At 37.1% G+C, this 20,970-nt stretch overlaps 1 protein-coding gene across 8 annotated transcripts in view; it reads right to left on the bottom strand.

The window, feature by feature from the left end:
• The window catches only part of R3HDM1 (R3H domain containing 1), a 121,939-nt gene that overhangs the window by 29,363 nt on the left and 71,606 nt on the right, over window positions 1-20,970 (bottom strand). For all 8 annotated transcript variants that reach the window (XM_059053657.2, XM_067025918.1, XM_059053658.2 and 5 more), the window contains 2 exons: window positions 12,486-12,640; window positions 7,885-8,036 (listed from right to left, as the gene is read on the bottom strand). In XM_059053657.2, the coding sequence (XP_058909640.1) occupies window positions 7,885-8,036; window positions 12,486-12,640 (307 nt within the window). The remainder of the gene's footprint in view (window positions 1-7,884; window positions 8,037-12,485; window positions 12,641-20,970) is intronic.

Raw genomic sequence — 20,970 nt, 5'->3', positions numbered from 1 at the left:
CCCTGAAGATGCTGTAAGTAATCGATATAATCCATTTGGGGACTATAGTAGTCTGGGTATCACACGTTTAATTCTTCAATAATGAATTAAAGAGACTGAAGCAGGTAACAAAAAACAAGCACTCTGAATCTCATTAGTCCCAATGACTGATTCACCATCTGTGACAACCTGGGCAAATTTCACTAGAATTTAAACCAAATTTAATTAGCCTAGCAGAAAAAATAAAAATTAAAAATGAAAGTAAACTATTCAAAGGTTACTCCATATTTTCTCTTGGATCATTTTTGTTGGATTTTCCCATGAATAACAACATTTTTTACAACTTGTTTTTGGAGCAATTTTAATTTTGGGGGTGGATTATATTGGTGGTAAACCTTTTAGAGGTAGAATTACAGAATTAAAAAGTACAGCAGTTTCATGTTTTGTCAAATATCATCAGACTGATTTATAGAATCAGTTTTCATATGCCTAGCACCCAGCAATGTCTGTGTCTCTGCTTAGTGTTAACTGTTTTGTCCTCCTTTTTTGGTTAAGGTTGCTTTAATTCTCATTTCTTAAGATTGTTGGGGAGAGTGAACATTTTCTCATGTGATAATTTATTATTAGTTCTTGTCAGGTGGGTAAACTACTTATTTCCATGAATTATTTGTGGAGTTCATTCTAGAACTCCACAAATAATTATCATTAATATTATCATTCTAGAACATACAGAAGTGATAAAAATGTTTATAAGCTTTTATCAGACATCTGTCACACTTCCCCATATCTTGATGCTTTCTTTTTGAAATCTGTCTTAATGTACCTGTGCTGAATCTTCATATCAAAACAACCTTTAAAACATTCATCTACTCTTTGATAATGCACTTCATATCTTGAATCCTAAATCAGTGAGAAAAATAAAGCAATCAGAAGAGTATCTTCATAAACTCTTCACCACACCTATCTACATACTAATAGCTGAGCCCATGCACTCTGCTTTTCCTCCATTTACCATACGCGAATCCTCTGCATCTTATTTATGGCTAACCGACCTCCATTTGAGTGTTTACTCTCATCCTCCTTGAGGACCTTACAACTCTACCCCCCTCTCCTATAGCAACACACCTCTTTCTGCTGTCTTTCATTACAGCATACAAACACTTCTTTTTTCAATTAAGAACAGGACACTCTCTCTTAACCTCATTTTCCCCTCCCATATACTACTGAAATTCAATGCTCCCCTTTAGGGATGCAATTCTCAAAAGTTGTCTTTATTTAGTGTCTCCAGTTCCTCTCCTCCCATTCTCTTGCACCTTATCTCTTAAAGTCTTCCCCCAAAGTTAATGATTTTATTACCTATTTAGGGGTTTGAAATATATATACAACAAGAGTACCCAGAAATATATTATACATTCTATGTAACCTCCATTTGGATTAAGAAAAGAACATCACTAAGTTTCCACACTTTTCTTCACCATGTACCTCTGTTGTATAGGAGTGCTCCACACGTAGGTTTAACTTTTTAAACAAATTGTTTCTGAAGGTGTTTTTTTTTTTTTTTTAATTACTGAGGTTTGAGAATTCTTCATATCCTCTCTACATAAGTACTTTTTCAGATATTTGATTTCCCAGTTAGTATATTGTTTTGACTTTTCATTTTTATTCTGTTGTGTAGCCAGTTTCCATCTGGTATAATTTTCTTACTGTCTGAAAGACTTCCTTTAACATTTCTTGCAGTGCAGGTAAGCTGGTGATTAATTGTTTCAGTTTGTGCATGTATGAAATAGTCTTTATTTCATATTTGTTTCTGAAAAATATTTCTACTGGTATAGAATTCTGTTTTTTCTTTCATAACTCCAAATAGAGATGTTGTGCCACTGTCTTCTTGGCTTGTATTGTTTCTAACAAGAAGTCTATCGAATTCTTATCTTTGTTCCTCTATATGTAACGTGTCTTTATTTCTCTGGCTACTTTTACAATTTTCCCTTTATAACGTTTTGAAAAGTTTCCTCTATATTTCTTTTGCCTGAGTTTGTTGAACTTTTTGGATCTGCAGGTTTATAATTTTCATAAATTTTGAAACATTTCAGCCATTACTATTCAAATATCTTTTTGTCTGCCCTTTTCCTCTCTTTGGAGGATGCCAATTGCACATGCATTAGGCCCCCTGAAAAGCACTGATGCTCTGTTCATTATTTCCTAGTCCTTTTTCTCTGTCTGAATTTTATACTGGCATTGTTTCAGTCAGTTTCAATTGACTGATTTTTCCTCATTATTGGCCTTATTAGTTTCTTACTTCCTTGCATACTTCATTTTTGATTGGATGCCAGGCATTATGAATTTAACCTTGTTGACTGTTGGATATCCTTGGTTTTTTTTTTGTTTTCTTTTTTTTGGCTGTGTTGGGTCTTCATTGCTGTGCGCAGGCTTTGTCTAGTTGCGGCGAGTGGGGGCTACTCTGTTGTGGTGCGCAGGCTTCTCACTGCGTGTTCCCTGCATTGGCAGGCGGGTTCTAAACCACTGCGCCAGCAGAGAAGTCCGCCTTGTATTTTTTTTTTGTTTTTTTTGCTTTGTTTTTTGCGGTATGCGGGCCTCTCACTGTTGTGGCCTCTCCCGTTGCGGAGCACAGGCTCCGGGCGCGCAGGCTCAGCGGTCATGGCTCACGGGCCCAGCCGCTCCGCGGCACATGGGATCTTCCCGGACCGGGGCATGAACCCGTGACCCCTGCATCTGCAGGCGGACTCCCAACCACTGCGCCACCAGGGAAGCCCCCGCCTTATATTTTTAAATAATATTTCTGAGCTTTGTTCTGAGCCACGCTTATCTGGAGACAATTTAATCCTTTTGGGTCCTGCTTGTTTAAAAGGCAGGACCAGAGCAGCTTTTAATCTAAGGCTAATTGTCCTCCACTACTGAAACAGTATTCTTTTACGTCCTCTACTCAATGCCTCATGTGTTATGAGGTTTTGACATACTGGCTGGTAGGAATTTAAACTGTTCCTGTCGTGTGAGCTCCAGGGATTGTTCTGCCTGTTCCTTTTGAGTGGTTCTTTTCCCGGCTTTGGGGAGTTTTTGCACATAAATGCACCAGTCAGCAATCAACTAAGACTCAAAAGGGTCCCACTTAGATACCCAGAGCAACCTCTTTGTAACCCTCTTCTCTTCAGTATTCTGCCCTGCAAACTCTAAGCCACCTTGGCTTCCTTGGACTCCAATTCCATCTCCTTAACTTAGACAGAGGGTCTTGCTTGGGTTCCTCCTCCCTGAGATGTGGCTAGGAAACTCTCCCCAGGCAGGAAGCTGGGGCAATTGTAAGACTCACTTGTTTTTTTTCCCTCTCTCAGGGTTTACTGTCCCTCACTGCCTAATGAAAACTGTTGTTTCATGTATTTGTCTCTAGTTTTAAAGTTATGGTAGGAGGATAAATTTGGTTTCTATTACTCTATCATGGCTGGAAATGGAAATCAAGAGGATGTAGGTTTTTAAGATCCTTTCATCGACATGTCTGATGTTGTCCCCAACACTGATAAGTAAAACACAGGAGTTGTTTTACACAGGAGTGTGAAACACAGGAGTTGTTTTACACAGCAGTGTAAAACACACTCTCAGGGAACAGAAATTATTCACAAAATAAAATAAATAGAATATGCCAGAGGGGCACTTCCAACACAAACCTTTTCTGCTTCCTAAACTTGGAGTATCTCAGGGGATCGCTTGTTATCTAGGTTACCTATGGCCTGAAGAAATAACAAATAAAATGGCAAGCCACTCAAATTCTTGGGCTGTGAAGAAAGTCAGGATGGATTTTGAGAAACAATTTGGAAAAGCTTAAAATTTACTTGAGGAAGAAAGCTGTAAAAAATCTAACAAATAATTCAAAAGTGGGTGGGAAGATTAAGAGATGTACTCCTTTTTCCTTATGCTTAAAAAAAAAAAAACTAACTGAATTTCTCCTTACATAAGTTCTTTCCCTTCTGTCTTTCAAAAAAGTACTACCTATTTTTGAATAAATACACTTCTTGATCTTTTATCTGTAAGACTTCATGAACTGCAAAACTTGTAATTTCCTTCTTAGAGTTCATTATTTGTTATTTTGGCCACATTGTGGGGCTGGCTTATTTATTTATTTATTCATTCATTCATTACAAATTATTTATTTATTTATTTTTGGTTACATGGGGTCTTTGTTGCTGCGTGTGGGCTTTCTCTAGTTGTGGTAAGCGGGCACTACTCTTCGTTGCGGTTCACGGGCTTCTCATTGTGGTGGCTTCTCTTGTTGTGGAGCATGGTCTCTAGGCACGCAGGCTTCAGTAGTTGTGGCATGCGGGCTCAGTAGTTGTGGCTCATGGGCTCCAGAGCACAGGCTCAGTAGTTGTGGCACACAGGCTCAGATGCTCCACGGCACATGGGATCTTCCCGGACCAGGGCTTGAACCTGTGTCCCCTGCCTTAACAGGTGGATTCTTAACCACTGCGCCACCAGGGAAGTCCCTGGCTTAATTTTTAAACCAGAGCTCATGAACAATGTAATTAAAAATATAATGTTTAGAATACATGATTCCTAACAAAGTTCACATATTATGTGTACACTGAAAAATGACTTGAATGAAGACACCAAAATTTAACAGTGATTATCTCTGAGTGGTGAGATTGTAGCTGATTTGCTTTTTCACCCTTTTTTACATTTTGAAAATGTTATATTTTCAAATTTTCTACAATGACTCTGTATTGTATGTATAATCAGGAAGACCCAAACAAGTTAAATAGAGAAAACACTCTCTTAACGGACAAAATGTAGATGTAGGATTATTTTTCCCAATAGAAACTCACTGAGAGAAACTGAAAAATGAAAAGATTTTTGCATGAAATATCACTTCTCCTCCTTATTCTTTAAAGGTATCTACTTAAAAATTATCAATCTAAAATAGACTTCCAAAAAAAAGTAAATAAAAAATAAAAAATAAAATAAAATAGAGACTTCCCTGGTGGTGCAGTGGTTGAGAGTCTGCCTGCCAATGCAGGGGACACGGGTTCGAGCCCTCGTCCAGGAAGATCCCACATGACGTGGAGCAACTAAGCCTGTGCGCCACAACTACTGAGCCTGCGTTCTAGAGTCCATGAGCCACAACTACTGAGCCCGCATGCCACAACTACTGAAGCCCATGCGCCTAGAGTCCGTGCTCCGCAACAAGAGAAGCCACTGCAATGAGAAGTTTGCGCACCTCAAAAAAGTGTAGCCCCTGCTCACGGCAACTGGAGAAAGCCCATGCGCAGCAAGAAAGACCCAATGTAGCCAAAAATAAATAAATTTATATTTAAAAAATTACTATTATCACTCATTTTTGGTGAGTTTACAAGAAATGGAATAGCTATAAGCATCCTCTTCCCTTCCTATTTAACATTATTTTTGTCCATATAACTTAATTTACTAATTAATTTTGCTGATAAATAAAAGCTGTTATATCCAATGAAGAGAAAATAAACATTCTGAAAAGGCAATGTTTTAGCACCAGAAGTAACTTTCTTATTACATTTTATTTCTCTAGGCTAAGTGTTAGCAACTTCCCTTTTAATAACAACAACAACAGAAGTAAAATTTCACTAAAACATGTGGTTCAGATTGAGACTTTGTTATTGACAATTATTTCAAAGAATGGCTGAGGCAAACAAAAAACCAAAATGCAAAACTAGAAGTTTAGGAGAAATTAAATGAATCCAAGACAGTTCCAGAAGTAAGACAAAGGGGACACTAGAGGAATACTAGTTTACAAAATGAGGAGAAACAGACTATGCCGATGGAAAAGGGAAAAAGAGTTAAAAGTAGGTTTTCTTTTTCATTATTTCATAAAGATTCTGTGAAGCCTTCTTTTTGGAGTTCTGAAAAATAAAGGTTACAGTCTCTTCAAGTTCCCCTCTCTGTATGCTAGCCCTTTGAGATTGCAGATCAAAGACAAAAGTATATTCTCCTTTTGAGTTTCAAGATAAAAATGGGAAAATAAATGGTAATACAGGAGGAAAAAAAACCCCAAATGGGAGCATTTTGAAAATATTATCCAACTAGCCTGCCCATTTTTGCAGACTGTAGGAATGAAATTAGTTTTTTTTCTACATCGTAGACTGACAGAAATACCATGATTTGTTGTAAAGCTAGTTTCTCTGACCGGTACATGGCTTGCTGAAAGTGACAAGACACATGATTTGTATCAGGCTATGCTAAATCCTCATAGTACACATAACAACACAATCCAATCCAAACACAAAATTGCCTCAGTGATAACTGACTGATTGAGCTGAAAGTAAAGATAATTCAAATTCCACGGATTGCTAAGCAACTCAAGCTAAGGAAGACATTTTTCAGAACAAAGGCTCACTTAGTGTTCTTATAGAAATCTTATAATCTGGTAATGTTTTAGTAAAAACATGAGTGTTTGGATCAGGACCCTATAGCTTAGAGTTTAAGATATACTTTCCCCCTTTGAACAAACTGAGATTTATTATACTTGCTGGTATGAAGTAATCGACACAGTTTTACCTTAGGACACTGGGTCTTGGATGAAATTTTACAATGACAGATATGACTTTCTTGCAAATGTGTAAAATATTACTGGGTTATGGCGACTTGTGCATAGCTGAAGCGTACAGATGAAAAAAAGGGCTGGTTAGCATAGATCAGTGAGTCTCAACTCTTATTGCCAGAAGAATCACCTGGAAGGCTTTAAAAAATAATGGGAAATTTTAATACAGTATAAATTTCTATTTTCGGGACTTCCCTAGCAGTCCAGTGGTTAAGACTCCGTGCTTCCATTGCAGGGGACGCAGGTTCAATCCCTGGTCAGGGAACTAAGATCCTGCGTGCTGCACAGTGAGGCCAAAAAAAAAATTTTTTTTACATTTTCACTGTGCAGCAGCTCTACCACAAAAGAGCTGGGGCTCATCATTGTATAAAACTCCAGAGTTGCCTGTAAGATTTCCACCAACTTATTATTTAAAAAGCCTGGGCCTTTTCAGTTTGTGGTATCCACAGAGAGGAGGAAATATGAGTTCCTCAGGTGTGTATGTATGTGTGTTTATGACAACAAATAAAATGAGAGTCAAGTCCCCATTTTCCCAAGCAGATTCAATGAAGCAAGTACTGCAATCCCTTCTTCACCCCTAAATACCATCTGTAACCATAACTGGGTGACAACCTCTTATCAGCAATTTCTACCTTCAGACCCCTTATTAAAAAGAGCACCAAGGCTACTCTGGCAACCTTACAGAAATGTCATGAGAATAAAATGAAAGACTGTAATCCACTCTGAACAGCAGACTAAAAGTACCCAATTCAAAGGAAGACTTTTTTTTTTTTTTTTAACACATTAGGCTTATCAGAGAAGTTTCTGTTCTTTCAAGTTAAGTAGCTAATGGAATACTTAACGACTTGCTTTAATATAGACCTACTATCATTTGCTTCTCATGTGCCTCCCTCCTCTTACTGATGAAAAAGGAGCTCCCCAGAGCCTGAAAGAGTCCAGCAAGATATTTTGCTCTTGAAGTTATATACAGGAAATACATTCTCCCCAGACTCTTACAAAAACCTTAAGTTTTAACACATAAACGCTCTTGACTCTAAGATCTATGGCCAACTATTGATTCCACTTGGGTGAGTAAAAGGAGACTCTGGACTACTACTTTCAGGCACATGAGAGAAAACTTGATTCTCCATTGGTTTACATATGGAATGCCTTGCATATACTGATTTTGTTAAAAGAAATGCTAGATAAATAGATTGTTATGGTAGTTTTTCTATTCTAGATTAGAGAATGATCTCAGGTAATGCCCCTTATGCAACTTTAAAATTAGCCACAGACCACAATCCTGATAAACAATGAGGAGCTATAAGATCAGGCTCTTTATTCATACTCACCTTAAATTATTTTGTTGGCCAGGTGGAATGATGCTATAGTAAACTGGCATTCCTGCTGTAGGCATAGATCCTTGATTAGACTGATTAGGGAACATAACAGGCTGTTGATAAGTCTGATGGGCAATTCCTTGGGAACCTTGAGGCAGTGAAACCTAAAATTTGAAAGGCAATTTAAAGGCAGAAATGTTCTTTAAAACCTTGCAAATGTTAATGTCTCCAGTCTCCATAAACTTTCAAGTGTGAGCAGTTAGGAATAAGCTAAAACTGCCAACAGGCTGTCCTGCTAAGTTAGTTACACCATTACCACTTTATTTCAATGTTCTTTTTAGCTGGTTATTGTTTTTGGCTAGCATTTATCAATAGTACAGTAGGCTAGGAGTTATGACTCATATCCCAAAGTAGAAGGTATTTTATTATTTTTATTTTAAAAATTTATTTAATTTTTGGCTGCGTTGGGTCTTTGTTGCTGCACATGGGCTTTCTCTAGTTGCAGAGAGCCAGGGCTACTCTTCGTTGTGGTGTGGGGGCTTCCGAAGTTGTGGCAGGCGGGTTCAGTAGTTGTGGCTCGCGGGCTCTACAGCACAGGCTCAGCAGTTGTGGTGCATGGGCTTAGTTGCTCCACGGCATGTGGGATCGTCCCGGACCAGGGATCGAACCCATGTCCCCTGCATTGGCAGGCGGATTCTGAACCACTGCGCCACCAGGGAAGTCTCAGAAGTTATTTTAAAAAAGAAACAGTTTCCAAATAAGGATGACCCTTTCACATGGAAAGAGTAATGCAATTTACCTCAGGTAGAGCTAAGTAAAACTCAGATAGGGTACTAGTGAGATAACTGGATCAGAAAGTGTGAGCTCTGAAGCTTAAGATATCTAGATGTGATACCGACTCCATCAATTTTACTATATATGTGACACTGGGCAAATGACTTAACTCAGATTCTGAGGCCCTAGAGTTCATTATCTGCAAAAACGGGATGCCACCTCTACCTCAGGAGGGGTATTATCTCCATTATAATCTCCATTTACAGGATCTAGCACAGCAGTCATCTGATGAACAGTGGATCTTTCAATTCTCTGTTTTCCACATTCATCTACATAGAAACCACATGAACATAATCAGGACTTCCCTGGTGGCGGAGTGGTTAAGAATCCGCCTGCCAATGCAGGGGACACGGGTTTGATCCCTGGTCTGGGAAGATCCCACATGCTGTGGAGCAACTAAGCCTGCAAGCCACAACTACTGAGCCCTCACGCCACAATGACTGAAGCCCACACGCCTCGAGCCCGTGCTCCGCAACAATATAAGACACTGCAATGAGAAGCCCGTGCAACACAACGAAGAGTAGCCCCTGCTCGCTGCAACTAGAGAAAGCCCACGCACAGCAATGAAGACCCAATGTGGCCAAAAATAAATAAATTTAAAAAAACAAAAAAACCCAAACCACATGAACATAATGGATTCATTTTTCTAGTTTCCACAGTTTCTAAAATAGAAACCACAACGGCATAATGGTTTTGTAATTTACAAGTGCACCACATTAGTTGCATTACAATGATTTTGGTAAATAAAGCCTGTGTAAAAGCTTCTGATGATGATGTCAGCAACAGGATTAGCAATGACAGTAACAGTAGTAACAGTGATGACAATCAAAGTTAACATTACTGAGTACTTACTACCGTGTTCAGGTTCTGTTCCAAGAACTTTATGTATATTATTACATCAAGTCTTCCTAACAACCCTAGTAAGTTACTTTTATCATCCTTGTTTTATAGAATGGGTTAAAAATTGAGGTTAATAACTTGCCCAAGGTTGTACAGCTAGTGAGGAGAAAAGTCAGGGTTTGAACCTATGCCCACTGGCTCCAGAGCCTTAGTTCTTTAACCACTTCATTATTCTCTATACCTGGGATCTGTGATTTATAAGTTGATGATTAACTTCTAAGTCTTGCCTATATAACATGTTTCTAAAATGTAACTAGTCCTTTCAAAATACACAGTAATCTCTTAAACTACTTTCAATTTGGCTCAGCTGCAAAGATAAAGTTGTTGGTTTGATTTATCCAATTTTTTATGACAAAATATATTTCAGTCTTTTTGTCTACTGAGGCAGTGTAACATCCTAATATTATTTCTGACTGTATCTAAGTTAGTGTATATGCAAGGCAGATCTAGGAAAAATGACAACTCAATCTAGATGATTTAAGCTACAGAATAAATTTGTAACTAGTGGTAAAGAAAAAAACTGACGTACCAGAAGAGAGGAAACCGCACTTGAGAATGTACAGCTGCAGAATATACTCTACTGAATAGATGACTTTTCAGGCTTATTATTTATTTGTTAATTTAAAATGTTATTTTTATTTTTATTTTTTCAGCCGTGATGCACGGATCTCAGTTCTCCGACCAGGGGTTGACCCCAGGCCCTCGGCAGTGAAAGCAACGAGTCCTAACCACCGGACTGCCAGGGAATTCCCTTGGGCTTATTTTTTAGTTTTTATTTTTTTGTGGTACGCGGGCCTCTCACTGCTGTGGCCTCTCCCGTTGCAGAGCACAGGCTCCGGACGCGCAGGCCCAGCGGCCATGGCTCACGGGCCCAGCCGCTCCGCGGCATGTGGGATCCTCCCGGACCGGGGCACGAACCCGTGTCCCCCGCATTGGCAGGCGGACTCCCAACCACTGCGCCACCAGGGAAGCCCTGGGCTTATTTTTTAGATGGCAGTTTATTACCACCTAGCTTATCTAACCAAATGTAGTAGGAAGCATGATGCAGCCTGTCATTCATTGCTTATCAGAGCAATACTTCTCACAATCATTCATCCAGTGGAAGGATTACATGAAATACCATGAGAAAATAACTTCTAACTTGTAAAAAAGTATGCTATAGAAATGATAATAACTGTCTTAGCTCTGAAACACTTTCAGTATTTAGCTCCATTTAAAAAAACTACACTAACAAGGATGTAATTTATTTTAAACTTGTATTTCTTTTTTTTAATAGTTAATCCACCAGTTAATTTTCCAGTGTTAAACTAATCCTTCTTTTATTTATTTGTTTATTTATTTGTTTAGTCTAGTCTGTGCCGGGTCTTAGTTTTGGCACGCAGGATCTTTAGTTGCGGCATGCGGACTCTTAGTTGCAGCATGCATGCGGGATCTAGTTCCCTGACCACGGATTGAACCAGGCCCCTGGCACTGGGTGCACAGAGTCCTACTCACTGGACCACCAGGGAAGTCCCTAAACTTATATTTCAAGGGAGATTTTATTCACACAGTGCCTGGGCATCTAACAGATGCTCAGCAGACTAGATTAGGTAGCTTCACCAGGGTCCTTGAGAAGGGAGAGTTCCTGGCTTGGTAGTGATCCTATCTAACGTCTAGCTACAGAGGAAGTAGAGGATGGGCAGCCTCATGGGCCTCGGCTTAAGCAAGGTGGACTGGAGTAAAAAGCATGGAGGATTTGAGAGAAAAGAAAGATATAAAATCTAGTTTCATGATGTATCTTCTTTTTTCCTTAGTTGCTTTCTATTATCAGGGGGCTTCAAAAGTAGGCCTATTCTTAGTGCTCAAAAGTCCTCAACAATTCCACATTTTACATTTTAATTACAATTTTCATTTTCTGGAATTACAAGAATATGCTACCTCCTTTGCTCATATCCTTCCCCATCCTCAGAATACCTTAACTAATTTATGCCCATAATTTTTTTTAAGAGCTAATTAAAGGTTTATACCTTTCTAGAAGACTTCTGTATTAAGTCCCTAAGCTATTCATGGCCATATTTCATAATTCCTTCAGTTAGTGGTCTGTATATTATCACCAATTGTGTTTAGATGTACATTTATCTTCCCAGCTAGATTATTTTCACCTTGTTGAGATGAATGACAATGGCCTTTGGATTTCTTAATATTCGAGTCAGTTATGGGAAACCATGAGGCTAATAAAACAAACTCACTTGCAGGTTATTCCAGAAAGGTAAGGGAAGGTAAAATAAATTTTTGGAAATGTGCCATAGATGGGCTAAAGAAATCTGACTTATTCATGAAACAGTAGGTATTTCTACTTTAGAACTATAAATTAAAATCCATGACATTTTCAATATATGACATACTTACTATTCCTTTTTTTGATTTAGTGAGGGGGAAAAAGCTCAGTTCCAGCATGGGAAATTGCACACCCTTCTCTATTCTATAAACACTGACTTATAATCAGTACTCAATTTCATATGCCTACCTCCACCTTTACTTTTCCCTCCCATTCCATTCTCCTCAAGAAGATTTTCTAAGGAGCTGAAGAATAGCATAAGACACTTGCTCATATATCGATACTTACGTACTGAATAGCTGGAAACACAGACAATGCCAGAAAAATTTATTTCTCAAAATTAATATGGTTCAGATATTTTTTTTCTAAAAGTTAATGAAGTGAATGAATAATGCAATAAGTGAGGACAGAACAAAGCTGCAATGACTAATAAAACTCTTAAGACTATAAAGTTACGTATTACAGAAGCATTTTGCCCATATTAAAAAGGAGAAGAATGTAGCTACACATTTTAGTTATTCAAAATCCCCTCTACCCAATGCAGGTAAGAGTGACCACGTACCTGATATGATGGCACTGAAGGATAGGGGATAACCACTCCTTGAATCTGATTTCCAATGCTGTTGGGCTGGCCACCAATGAGGCTCTGACTCTGGGGTTGCTGAACTCCAACTATCCCCTGGTAGTTTTGCTGCTGGTTGGGCATAACTTGATAACCTGTAATGGCACAGTGAGTTAAATCCTGCTTTGAATTTAATTTATTTCACTAGCAGTATGTTTTTGTATTTTAAGCAAGTACTTTGTGTTCTAAGATGACAGAGTTTTGTTTAAACAGCAAGTCTCAAAAATCTTCTGTTATGAGAGCTAACATTTAAAAGGTTTACTATGTAGGTAACCCAAGTCAGCTACCCTCCCCACCCTCCCAAAATAACACTCAAATAAAATTTGGGTACAAAGATTTCCTTTGTAGTTGAGGAAATTTATAGGGCCACAGACTTGGTTTATATACACAATTACTAGTTAGTGTATAGTACAGTCTGTTATTTAAAATAGTTTCTGTGGACCAGGACTGGCTACATAATTTGTGGGACCCAGTGCAAAAGCAAAATGCAGGGCCTCTTGTTAAAAAATGGAGCGTTTTGAGTTGGTAGTGGTAGAACTAGTCCTTCTGGAGACTGAAAATCATGGAAGGGGGGAACCACTTTTATAGAATAGTTGTATGTTTGAAAAACCACACTAAGATACGAATCCTTATATTAGGAATGTGTCAAGGGCACAAGGAAAAACTGAGTTACCTAGCAATTTTTAAGGTTATTTCCTTATTATATTATTAAGGTCACTTAACAGAGAAACCGATCATTAGAGGGGTTAAGCAATCTGCCCAAAGTTCACAAATCAAAAACCTAAGGGACAGTTCTTCCTAAACTGAAGGCACTGTTGGTAATTTAACTAGTAAGTTAAGAGTATAAACATACTTTTATTAAGTGAATTTATCAGTTATTTAATAAGAATCCACAATGATAAGCTTTGAGTAGTGAATATGAATTGTACAATATGTGTCTCCTGACCCTAAGAGGATTCCTTTAAGTAAACCAGTTAGTTCAAGACTTACGTAAATTACTAAAAACTACCACAAATCCTTTTTTTGTTTTGTTTTTTAAAAAAGAAACCAGATAAAAATAAATAACTGACCTTCTAATCAGGGTATCTAAAAAGCTTCTACAAAGATAAACCAAATTATAGCACTGCCTATACAAACTTCTGCAACTAAAGGTCAGTGAAATGATTTCTCTGATAGCACCATAAATCTATTTTGCTATCTTATAAATATCAGTTTTCATCTCCATCCTTATTAATCCCTAAAGCAACGGAAATGGCAAAGATCCCATCTCAGGTATTGACTGTGGACAAGGGTATCACTGCAGTTGCCTGGAAGCCTCAATGATTCCACTCAATGGCTAACTAAATAATTGAATAAATTCTAGCATCAACCTTTTCTAAAGATATGAATACAAAACATATCCAATAACTAAGCAACATATTAACAACAAAGTAAAAATCAAGTACAAATCGAGTTATAGTGAATACTTTAATAGTGAAGGGTTTTATAAAATGATGCTATTTCTATGGCAACAGTGCTTTATTGCCATGTTTCAAATGGCAGCAAATGGAAAGGGCAGGAATGGAAATGGGATATGTGAAGACCCTTTTTTGTGTTGGAAACACCACCTCTGAACACCCACACACCCACACATACATCTATTGCAGGGTCAGAATTTGGGGTCAGCTCTTTATAGACTGGGAAAGTAACTTCTTACAATGGACTTGTCAGAATTACAGTCCACTAAAATTAAAAAGAAAAATGTGACCACCTAGCAGAATTCACTGTAACATAATGTGACTTAAATACCTTGACTTAGTCATGTCCCCCTAAGAAACTCAAGTGCTTTTCAAACTATTTTTGTATTTTATTCATTGCCAGTATTTGGAGGTTCACCTTGTTTGCCTCCTGCCTGAAGCTCCCTCTCATGAAAAAAAATCTGACACAGAAAACTTCAATAAATAGCTATAGATTTCATGACACAGTGGTCTAATGTAGCATCACCTGGACACTACATCATGGAATGTGCACTGATAAATTTCCAATGGTATTCCAGATTCTTTAATGCAAACTTAACTCCACTAATATCCATTCCTACTAATGTATATATATATATATATCTCCACACAAACATCACATTTTGAAAATGTGAAAAATAACATAAAATCTAAAACATCTGATTCTAGCGCCTCATTTGTCACAGACGGTTATGTAAAGATGCTGTGAGCTCAAGATGTGCCTGGAGGGTGATAAAAGGTGAGTGAAACATGGTCTCTATCTTTGAAATTAGGCATTCTTAGCCATGACACCATAACAGAATAGCAGAATAAATAGGGCATTATGAAATTAAGAGAGAGAAGTTAATCCTGGCTGATATTCACAGAGCAAGTAACATATGAGCCTGGACTTAAAGAAAAGGTCTGGAAAAAGTAAAAAATGAGTAACGTGTTTGAGGAACAGGGAAGAAAAGTGGAAGATGAAGGCAGAATATTGGTGGAGAACCAGAGATTTTACAAGTAGAAGAGCAGTGAGAACTACTGAGAGGTTCCAGATTTTAAAGACTGTGAAAGTAGAAAAAATAACTAATATTAGTACTACATTCAGAAGTAGCACAAATAAACTGGGAACATGTTTTTAAATAACAGTGGAGCTGATAAAAATAAGAATGTCAAACACTTGAATAGAAAATATCTTCCTAAGAAGCTCTCTTATTAATCTTCTTATAATTTTGTTCATTGCCTTATTCCATATTTCTTAAAACTCGACAGGTGACATAAAATTGTTCTTGTTAACTGTTCTCTCATGGCTTGTGTACACGTTTTAAAAACCCCCAAAATAGAAATGGTGTGCTTTTTAAGGGCAGGGTTAGAAGCTTTTAACACCCTACCCACCCTGTTAAAGGAAAAAAAATCCCAAAATATCCATATTGGTTATCAAGCAAATAAGCCAAAAAAGTGGGCACCTAATATTTATACTTACTAAGTAAACAGCGAGGAAGAACATATTCTTAACAGAATGGAATCAAAATAATACATGCTTCTACACAAAACCAGGCTGACTGAGAAGGAATGGCCAGTTTCTCACTGTCCATGTTTAGTGAATGGCTTTTGATAGCAAAAGCAGTACTAAAGTTTTAAGATAACATGTTTATATAATAAGGTTAAACATATTTGCCTTTTCATTAAAATGAAACTTAATCCCATGATACAAATCACCTCAGTCTAGAATCATGGATCACTCATTATGCCTCTCCTTAAAAAATGCATAGCCGCCGAATCACAGATTTCATGTAATTAACCTCAAAGTGTTTACTTGATAAGGAAGAACAGAACTGTTTTAGTTTATATCTAATATGTAAAGCTTGAAATGAAGGTTTAATTTGAACACTGCTGGGGAAAAAGGGACATTAAAAACACCTTTGAAAAAGCTTTATTTGATTTTAAAATAGGTTTTCACGGAAGAAAATTTGGAAAATACAAAAAAGGGAAAAAGTCAGGGTGGAAAAAACCATTTTTGCACAACAGTCACTTGTAGATAATCACTATTTACATGTTGTATACATGGTTAGCCTTATTTTCCCTGCATAGATAGCAACATACATACCCACTTACATTGTTTTTAGAAATGGACCATATGACACATTCTGTTTCAAAACCCTTCTCCATGCAATGTTTCCATAGCTAATCAATAGGGATTTTACAAAGCTATGGGAAGGAAGTATTTAAGTAAATTTTCTTAGAACATATTTAGACCTCAAGTTAACAATCAAAGGATGAGAAAAAACCTCAGCTGATCTGAACTCTCTATTGCCTTTTAGGAAGAAGGCATGCGTCAAGAAGATTACAAGACAAAAAGACTAAATGTTTTAGGACAAATTATGTCAGCTTCTGGTTTCCATACTGCAACCCAGCCCAAACACAAATTTAGCCCAAATCCGTAAGCATTTTCATTTAGAATACTACATAATTATCATTTCTTTGATAGCACGACAAGGCAATAATAGTAGCTAACACTTACATGACATTCACTAGGTTTTAGGTACTGTTCTAAGCACTTTCATATGCTGTTAACTCTTTTAGTGCTCCCAATCTTATGAAGTCTTACTATCTCCATTTTTCAGATGAAAAAAAACAAAAGCACAGAGAGGTTCACATTTTGTCCAAGGTTACCAGCTTTAAAGTGCTGTAGCTGGGATTTGCACATAGTAGTCTGATTGTAAACTTTACTTTTCTCAGGGAAAAATGCTGAAGTAGAAAGAGTACTACAGTAATACTGCTCAAATAAGCAGAACACCTAAACACCTGACCTCCTTCCATTTCCTGAGAATTTTGGTTAATGAAGACTTTTACTGTAGCTTAACAGAAGTAAAGTTAAACAGAATCTAAGTCTTAACAGAAATTTAATTATAGGAAAACAAAGAATTATTGTAAATAGTCAATCAACCAGGAAAGTTTTTTTTTCATTTGGAGATTATTTGTGAGTATTAAGTGTTGTTACCCAAAACAGAATCAGAGTGAAAGGTTGTTAAGCAGTTAGTCCAGACTGTAGCTATACAAACTTCCGGGCTGAAAACAAGACCAGGTGTCAGAGTTTCCACTACTCCCAAGATGCATGGTTTGTGACCTCTTTATTTCAAGGTTACATTTCTTTGTCTCATTATAATAAGATTTCACGTGTATATAAAACAACTGGGAAGGGGAAGAAGAGGCTCAAATGGTGACATATTTCAGGTTCCATGTTCCCTGGTCTGGGTCTCTCACTCAGCCTGAGCATTTCCATGTCAATCTCCAATGTTCCTCTTTGGGTTTTAGCTTTGCTATTTTACCTCAAAGGCTGCCTTTGCTCAAAACGTATACTCTCCTGCCATATTCCAGATGAGTATACAGAAGATCTCTCCAGCAGAATTTTCATAAATGTGGCTCTCCTCTCCATAAAGTTGAACTGCTTTGCCAAGAAGTGTGCTTTTACCAATGGGGCAATGCCAGCTTTAACCTGGACACTGTGTATATAAAGGGGCATGTCCTGTAACAGGGGTGAACCCTTCAAGTTCTTGTGAAGCAATGGCTCTTTTTCTACATACTGAATAAGCTTTACATTCATTTTTACATTCCAGGCAGGAAAACCCACCAGGTTTGAGGTTTGACCCACACTGAACTAGAAGCCGTCAGGGACTGAGGAATCTTTCTAACTTAAAAAAAACACAACAAACTAAAAAGCATCATTTAACATTTGATACATTGTATGGCTGGTATCCCAGGAAGGAAATTCTACTGGCATTAGGACAGGTACCTGAACTGTTTTTCAAGAAGTCATGATATTTGATCATTCATTCCAATACTTAAAACAAACAACAGTCCAGTAACTAGTTACAAAGTATATAATTTTAGAGTATACTCTCTGAAGAACATAATATTAAATGCTGCAAAAAGATTATTGGACTTGTTTTGAATGACATAAGACCATGGGATCTATGTTGGTTATTAAAGTTACTATAATCACAAGCAAAACTAGAAATATTCACTTGGAAAGCACTAAAAAAGATAAGAAATGCATAACATCATTCTAGTAATCCAATTAAAGATTAGCCCCTTACTATTGTTTATGCAAGACAAAATCATTAATAGCCTATTAGCAACATAAACGACCATGTAATTACAAACATGCCTCACTTTATGCACACTTGCTTAATAAAATTTACATCTTAAAGAACTGTTCAAGTTGCTTTAAACCTGTCTTTAAACATTCAGGCTGCAGAGCATCAACTGTTACAGTGGCACTTATTAGAGAAGTGGCACTGTGCTTCAGGTTCATTATCTAAGTATTCAGACCAAAGGAAGGGAGGGACATAGCTCTGATAGTTTCAAAAGTATAGTTTGAAGACTGCCAAGTATGAGAAAAAAATCCAATGATCTGGAAAAGAGGGAGAAGGTTGAAGATTAGGAAGGGTAAACTAGATTCCTAGAGAATGAAAAGTACCACTATGTTTGAAAAATGCTACAAGAAGAGTATTTCCAGTATTCTGATGCTCAATACACCCGCAACTTGGCTACTACCTAAATTATTCTTTCCTCAATAAAGTGTGTTTCAGTACATCATAATTTAAAAAAAAAAATCCTTCCTGTAATATATCTGGATTTAACCTAGGTGTAAGAGGAAAATAGAATATCTTTTATAGAAATGTGTGAGTATTGTGGGATAGCATCTATTTTGTAAAGCAAGCAATGCCTATATTAAGTGATACCAAACAACAGAATAAACACCCAGATCTCAATATAAGGTATTATTTAACACTGACATTCTCCTTTGTTAAAGGACTGCACTGTTGCAATATTATCCCGTTTCTTCCAGCACTTTCAGAGGAAACCACAATCAATTCTGCAAGCTGAGAGAACTAGGACAATATAAACTGATGGCTCAGGCTCTTCCCCGGAGGGCTCCAAAGAATATTCTATTTTTAACTCTCTTTCACTTCAACAGAGAAGAGAGCAAGAAGGAAACACAGTGCTCAGCAGAAAAGTATTGCACCGGCTTTTAACAGGCTAGTTTTATTTTATACAGGTGATCTGAAATAGCATTTGTGTTAAAGGAAAGCATTCTTTAATAATACGGATTAGACATAATCAGAAAGATAATACAAGAAATTGAAGAAGTGCTTAGTCAGAACAGCCATTTAATAAATCTAAGGTTATTTCATTTAACAGTATTATTAAATTTTTTCAAGACTGAATTTGTACAGCAGAAGCACTGTCAGGGTAGATTCTTTCTTTTTTGGATGAGCCATTTTGCCAACTTTAAATTTAATTGTAACTAGGTATCTACAAGACTGTTTGTGAGAACTGTTTCCAAATCACCAAAATCTCAAGTTTGTAATCTGGTTTGTCTTATGTTTTTGGCACTGTTCTAGTGAGCAGGCAAGTTCAACTAAGGATAATCTGTTAGGTGAATGCGGAAGAACACACAGCTGCCAGCACATCTTTGCTATTCTTCTCCTCTATCACCCTCTGTTCTCCTACTTCTGTGCCTGAAATAAACATAAATACAAACATAAACAAATCTAATAAAAACAGCCACACAGAGGTTATAGCTCACAGCTATTTAAATGACAGTCCTGTGGAAGAGGGCATACGACTCAAGGAAATCTATGGGTACTTACCAGATACATTTGGCTCCAGTGGCGGCAGGTTAATGGAGAAGGGAAAAGGGAAATAGGTGGATTTGTAGGTAATATACAATGTTTAAGTCTGCGCTGGTCAGGCAATGCTAAGAAATGTTTACAGAATCAATGAAAAAACAAGGATAGTCAGGGCTACCACCCAGCAATATAAATATAAAATTCCTATTACTCAAGTCAAAAGTTGTCCCTGTTTGACATAAGTAAATCTCTTATCAATATCACCCCTCCTCCACTTATCCAATAGGGCCCTTTCTTCCTTGCTTGCCTTTTACACCCTGGTTACTTTAAAATTTGTGCCCTGCAATGCTGCCAGTATTTTGTGCACCTTACAGACTATTTAACCTGAAATATTCCTCCTGTGGTTGTGGTTCATCAGGACCCTACTGTAGTCTGCTAGTTGGAAAGCTAAGATTAAAGGTATAAATGCATTGATAATCTTTGAATTTAACAGAGGTTGCAAAACTAAAATGATATTTAGTTCTATGGAGTCATTTTGCTTCCCACATGCATACAATATCACAGTTTGGAAAAAAATTAAATTATATCCCTTCAAATAGCTTCAAATGCGTTTACATGTCTTAGGTCCATTTAATGGCATGCATAATAATATTCCTAAAAAGTTATTTAGCAACAGGGAAAGAGATGTATTTGACTTTCACTAATGAGTCTGGCATGCTTAAGACATTAAACTTTTAAGAAAAGCTCCAATCAAAATTAATCTGCCATTCAAATCTGCTTTGGAAAAGAAATTAAAGCAATAGCTTTCATGAATTTTTAAAAGGTAAAATACATTAAGCCAAGGTTGTCATTTAAATTCAAATCCCTATTTCTGAATATGATGCATGAGATTAAAAGGCATTACAATTAATGGAAAATATAAGCAAATGTTAATATACTTTAATACAGCATAAAAAAAAAAGAAAAAAAGGGCAGTGGAAACCTGAGTAAAAAGAAGCCAGGAAGCAGCTGAAAAAGAGACCGGTTCACTGTGAGAAATGTAAACCTCTCAGACAGTGCTACGGCCCCGAATCCAACAGCTCAGGAACAAGGCCAATTATTGCAAAATATTCAACATATATGGTGAAGCTGCAAACTTTTCAAAAGAGTCAAAAGAATGAAAGCAGCTGCATAGAAAACAGCCAGGCCTCATAAACCTAAAATCTTTGCTACAATTACTACCTGCAGGAAAAGTTTCTTTATAGTATACCAAGCTTCTTATATGTAGTATACTTCATAGTATTCAAGCTGTAAATTTTATGATAAAGGGTTAAG

The sequence above is a fragment of the Kogia breviceps genome, chromosome 2 (assembly GCF_026419965.1).
Source record: "Kogia breviceps isolate mKogBre1 chromosome 2, mKogBre1 haplotype 1, whole genome shotgun sequence".
In the NCBI taxonomy this organism is placed as follows: domain Eukaryota; kingdom Metazoa; phylum Chordata; class Mammalia; order Artiodactyla; family Physeteridae; genus Kogia; species Kogia breviceps.
Note: the sequence above shows the minus strand (reverse complement) of the source record. Positions and strands in the feature narration are given on the sequence as shown.